Source organism: Octopus bimaculoides, chromosome 4 (assembly GCF_046866305.1).
Source record: "Octopus bimaculoides isolate indiv1 chromosome 4, ASM4686630v1, whole genome shotgun sequence".
NCBI lineage: Eukaryota > Metazoa > Mollusca > Cephalopoda > Octopoda > Octopodidae > Octopus > Octopus bimaculoides.
This window is the reverse complement of record NC_142931.1, coordinates 11,603,071-11,609,174: the sequence shown is the minus strand read 5'-3', so window position 1 is coordinate 11,609,174 and position 6,104 is coordinate 11,603,071. Positions and strand designations below refer to the sequence as shown.

Below are 6,104 nucleotides of genomic sequence, written 5' to 3'. Positions count from 1 at the left end.
AAATGAGACTCAGGCTAACATTTAGAATTTGCTGCTTTTGGTGGTAAAAAGCACCATTTGAGCATGACCGTTGCCAGTGTCCCCAACTGGCTCCTGTGCCAGAGGCATGTAAAAAGCATCATTCAAGCATTGTCATTGTGATTAGATACGAGTTCCATGTCGCACATAAAACTAGACCAATCCAAATGCTGGATTCAACCAAGTATTTCAATGTCACATGACTGGTCACATGACCAATCATTAGAGACTTTTACATGGAGCCGTTTTCAAATTATTTAAACCAAAAGAATGCAATTATGAAGTGTTTCGCTACAAGTGTTTGTTAAAGTTTTCTCAACTAGAAAACAGAAATCACTCATTAAGTGAAAAGTTAGAATTTTATTTGACATTAATTTTTACAGTCTGTGTATGTGTTGTGCTTAACCAAGAAAGGGGAAGTAACGTTTTAAGTTATGTCCAAGAACATTGGTTGCTTGAAACAATGCAGAAGTTTATCATATACACATGCATACAGAGTAGGCTATAAATTGAATAGTAGTTATTTTATGTTGCCATTCAAACTTTATAATAAATATCAATAGAATTTTTTTTAAACCCCTCTGCAACTTATGGCCTACCCTATGTGATATATGCTGTGTGTGTATGCACGTGCGTTTTTGCTTTTTGCGGAATCAAATAAACATCGTCGAGAAAACCGAAAATGGGTGCTTTACAAACGAAGAACCAAGGATCTTTATTCGGTACCGAGTCTTGGATATTTCCCTGCCACACTCGCTGTCATTAAAGTAGAATCCTGTAATCAACGACGATATTGTTTACCAATTGCGATATTAAAAACTAAAAAAAAAAACTAATAAATAAACACGCAGATTATTTCACAAAACTTAAACAATGGGATGGTCACATCTAGAACGCATCTGGCCATAAGACAGCTCGAGTAAGGTTGATCTGGTTGTGGTGGCAACGGAGCTAAAAGAAGTTGTTTACTTTCTCCTGAGACAAGTTCAAGAAGAAATTTAGAGTTACCGGCCTTGGATCTGGCTTCACACCGCCATTGAGAACAGACAAAGAATGACATTTGCCGTGTTTTTTACACACCGCCTAACGAGGTAAGTGAAACCAGCTGATATCACTTCTCATGTGACAACCTTGGTAAAAGTATCAACTTTACTTTCAACATATTAACTATGGTAATGTTACACAAGATGTCCTAGAGTCTTGACAATAAAACTCTCAAGTCATGTTTTCAAGTAATTATTAACAATATTTGGTTCGCCATACGTCGAAACTATTCAGAAGTAAAATTGTTAAACCTAAACGAAAACTTGTAAACAACATGTACTTAGATTGTTTATAGGCCACTGTGTGTTTGGTCAGTGTATACTTCAAGGAAATACAACTTTTCGTGTGGTTCGCTGACCAGAAAAACAGGAAATAACACAAATGCTTCCCAGTCGTGACCATCCAATCAATAGACCATTTATCAAAAGTGGCTGTGTGGTAAGGAGTTTGCTTCCTAACCACATGGATCAGGGTTCAGTCCCATTGCATGACACTTTGTGTTTTCTACTTCGACCAGAGCCTTGTGAGTGGATTTTATACTGAATTCACTGACAAAGCTTTGATCGGTCCACTGCTAGTATAACATACTTGCTCAAGGTGCCACGCAATGTACGCAGGATATATCGTTTAATATAATACAATTGAAGGCGATCTATTTATCTTAATATATAAAACTAAGAATGTCTATCTGTCTGTGTCAATCCCTAAAACTCGAGAACAACCCAACAAATTTCATCCAAATTTTACACGTGCATTACTTAGGGTCCACGCAGTGTCATGGGCCAAAAGAATTTTCAACTTCATACCTAATGCGAGCCCAGAGCAATCTCTTATATCTTCCAATATTTCAGTATTACGTGTCGAAAGTGAAACAATAACATGTCTCTATTGTAATGTCAGATACTTTCACTATTAATTCTGAAACTATTATCTCATATATACAGGCATACATACATATATATATGCATACATATATTCCAATTTCATTGAAATTTTACACATGCCTTACTTAGGGTCCATGCAGTGTTATGGGCCAAAAAAATTTTCAACTCCATGCCTAATGGGAGCCCAGAGCAATTTCTTATATCTTCCACTATTTCAGTATTACGTGTCGAAAGTGAAACAACATGTTTCTATTGTAATGTCAGATACTTTCACTTTAATACTTTCACTATTAATACTGAAACTATTAAAGTGAAACTATTATCTCATATATACAGGCATACATACATATATAAAATATACATTATGTACACATATATACACACACATATATATGCATACATATATTTATTCATATATATATATATATATATATATCATCATCATCATCATCATCGTTTAACGTCCGCTTTCCATGCTAGCATGGGTTGGACGATTTGACTGAGGACTGGTGAAACCGGATGGCAACACCAGGCTCCAGTCTAATTTGGCAGAGTTTCTACAGCTGGATGCCCTTCCTAACGCCAACCACTCAGAGAGTGTAGTGGGTGCTTTTACGTGTCACCCGCACGAAAACGGCCACGCTCGAAATGGTGTCTTTTATGTGCCACCCGCACAAGCCAGTCCAGGGGCACTGGCAACGATCTCGCTCGAAAATCCTACGGGAGCCAGTCAGGCGGTACTGGCAATGGCCACGCTCAAAATGGTGCATCTCATGTGCCACCCGCACAAGAACCAGTCCAGGGGCACTGGCAACGATCTTACTTGGCTTGCCGGGTCTTCTCACGCACAGCACATTTCCAAAGGTCTCGGTCAGTAGTCATCGCCTCGGTGAGGCCCAATGTACGAAGGTCTTGCCTCACCACCTCAGCCCAGGTCTTCCTGGGCCTACCTCTTCCACGGGTTCCCTCAACTGTTAGGGTGTGGCACTTTTTCACGCAGCTATCCTCATCCATTCTCACCACATGTCCATACCAGCGCAATCGTCTCTCTTGCACGCCACAATATGTATATATATATATATATACATGTATACATACATTTATACACACACACACATATATCAATATATATAAATATATATAGGTGCAGGTGTGGATATGTGGTAAGAAACTTGGTTCCAAAGCACATGAACCTGCGTTCAGTCCCACTGTGTGGTAACGTGGCATGTGTCTTCTGCTATAGCCTCAGACCAACGAAAGCCTTGTGAGTGGATTTCTTAGACAGAAACTGAAAGAAATCAATTGTATATATATATATATATATATATATATATATATATATATATATATATATATATATATATATATATATATATATATACAGATATATATATATATATATATATATATATACATACATGTATATATAGAGATTTGTATGTATATATATATGCATGTGTATATATGTATGCATGTATATATATGTATATTTATGTATTTATATATATTTATGTATATATAAATATATACTTATGTATGCATGTATATATGTGTATATATATTATTACAAATTTGGGATTTTACCAATAGGACCACAACTTCAATTTCAGGACAACCTTATTTTCTGGAGTACACATTGAAAGTTATATTCAAAATACTAATCTAATAATATAATCATTTTTAAAGCCTACTATAACGTACAATAAAATAAAGTACATTAGAATTAATTAAAAATTATTTAAACATATTTCAAAAAATGGATCTATTTTAAAACGGGGGCCACATTTTTCATTAATGTTTTACGTAGTGTTTTTGGTACGGAAAGACTTTCAAACTTCGTATACTTATCTATTTTGTGTTATAGAACAGAAAAATATTTTTGTATTCGAATTATTTCATGTAAAAAATTGTCTTATTTCGATAATTTCAACCAATCACTGGTTGTTTACATTTACTCCTTTGACTGATTAAGCGATGTAAAGCGTATTTAATCTCCATACCTTCGTTTTATTTGCTTTTTTCATTTTAAATTTGCTTTAACCCTAACCCTAACCCTAGGGTTAGGGTTAATTGTTTCAGAATCGTTTGTTTATGTAGTCGGCACTTAATGTATATCGGCTGAATGGACGTCAGTGATTGGTTGAAATTACAGAAATACGACAACTTTAACATGGAATAACTTATGGATTTCTTTTTTTTTTAAGAAGACTAAGAGAAAAAGATGTTTTATATGACACATTCTACCAGTGTTCCAAGTTTCAAAGTGTTTCGTTAATGAAAAATGTGGCCCCCATTTTAAAAAAGATCCCAAAAAATATATATACCTTACCTATTATTAGACTGTGGGGAAAGAAGACAATATTAATCAACGCTACATGTGTTTCTGCCCTGGTGGTTTGTTTTGCCAGGCAATTGTTGTTGTTGGCACTCCGTCGCTTACGACATCGAGGGTTCCAGTTGATCCGACCAACGGAACAGCCTGCTCGTGAAATTAACGTGCAAGTGGCTGAGCACTCCACAGACACGTGTACTCTTAGCGTAGTTCTCGGGGATATTCAGCGTGACAGAGTGTGACAAGGCTGACCCTTTGAATTTACAGGCACAACAGAAACAGGAAGTAAGAGAAAGTCGTGGTGAAAGAGTACAGCAGGGTTCACCACCATCCTCTGCCGGAACCTCGTGGAGCTTTAGGTGTTTTCGCTCAATAAACATCACAACGTCCGGTCTGAGAATCGAAACCGCAATCCTATGACTGCGAGTCCGCTGCCTTAACCACTGGGCCATTGCGCCTCCACACCAGGCAATACCTAATACATAAATCCACCAGTGTGTCCTCAGGTTATTTTTCTTTTTATTATTATTATTACCGGATCCAACTTAATTCTATAAATTCTAAGATATCTTCTTTAAAAATAAGAATAAAAAAATATATATATATAGTTTCCTAATATATTTTTACAATATTTAAAAAAATTTTTAAATTACAAAATTAGAAAATTAAAAAAATTTCATAAAATTAAACACTTAAAAATACAATAGCGATATATATATATATATATATATATATATATATATATATATATATATATATATATATATATATGTATATATATATATATATATATATATATAGAAAGTGCTAAACGTAAAGAAACCCTCATTGACTATTTTATAAACTTTACGGGAATAATAATTTGTTGTGAAATCTACCCCTGTCAATACTAGTATATATTACCATTATTATGTAAAACATAAGATAATAATATTTAAAAAGTAAAAAAAACCTGTGTATATATATATGCGTACATATATATATATATATATATATATATATATATATATATATATATAGTTCAAAAAAACAATAACAGAAAAACACAAAAACACAACAAAGTGAGTACGTGATATGGATAGTATTATTGGACGCTCAGGAAAGGAAAGAGAGAGTGGATGACGTTTCGGGCGTAGCCCTTCGTCGGAAAGATGGAAAGTTCGGAGAATGGAAGAACGGAGAAAGAGGAAAATGGTACCGATGCCCACGAGGTTACATGATGAAAAGACCGGAAGAGGAGGTGGTGGGGGAAAAGTTCTTTCTAAGATAGGAGAGTGAAAAAGGGAGATGAATCTGTGCGTGTGCAAAAGTCTGCGGGTGTGTGTGTGATAACAGAACGTGTGTGTGCGTATGTATGTGTGTGTGTGTGTGTGTGTGTGCATGGTTTGGTGGTTTATCTGTTAGTGTGTTTGTGTGTGTGTATGATGTAGTGGAAGAAATTAGTAGCAGGACTGGTTAGTGGACGCTATAGACAGTGTAGGTAGAAGGTCAACAGGTGGTTATTTGGGGGTGTGTGTGTTCGTGTTTGTGTGGGGTTGTAGGTGTTAGGTACGCGTACGTGTGTGTGTGTATTTTGTAAGTGCGCGTGTGTGTATGTGTATGTTTTCTGTGCGTGCGTGTGTGTTTGTGTGTATGTGTATGTTGTGTGTATGTGCGTTGCTGTGTACGTGTGTGTGCGTGCGTTTGCTATTGTATATGCGTGTGTTGTTTATGCCCATGTGTGTATGATTGTATGCGTGTCTGTGTGAGTGTGTAGTGTTGGTGAGAAGTGTGTGTGTATGTGGGTGTGCGCGTGTGTGTGTATATGTGTGGATGTGCGTGTGTGT

The 6,104-nt window shown here is 36.0% G+C and overlaps 1 protein-coding gene across 2 annotated transcripts in view; it reads left to right on the top strand.

Annotated features, from left to right (window-relative positions):
* The first annotated feature begins 229 nt into the window (after positions 1–229).
* The window catches only part of LOC106872182 (deaminated glutathione amidase), a 59,512-nt gene continuing 53,637 nt past the window's right edge, over positions 230–6,104 (top strand). Inside the window, exon 1 of one of the 2 annotated variants that reach the window (XM_014919078.3) lies at positions 230–1,109. In XM_014919078.3, the coding sequence (XP_014774564.1) occupies positions 1,072–1,109 (38 nt within the window). In that variant the 5' untranslated portion in view covers positions 230–1,071. The remainder of the gene's footprint in view (positions 1,110–6,104) is intronic. The other variant, XM_089350273.1, reaches the window with a different exon arrangement.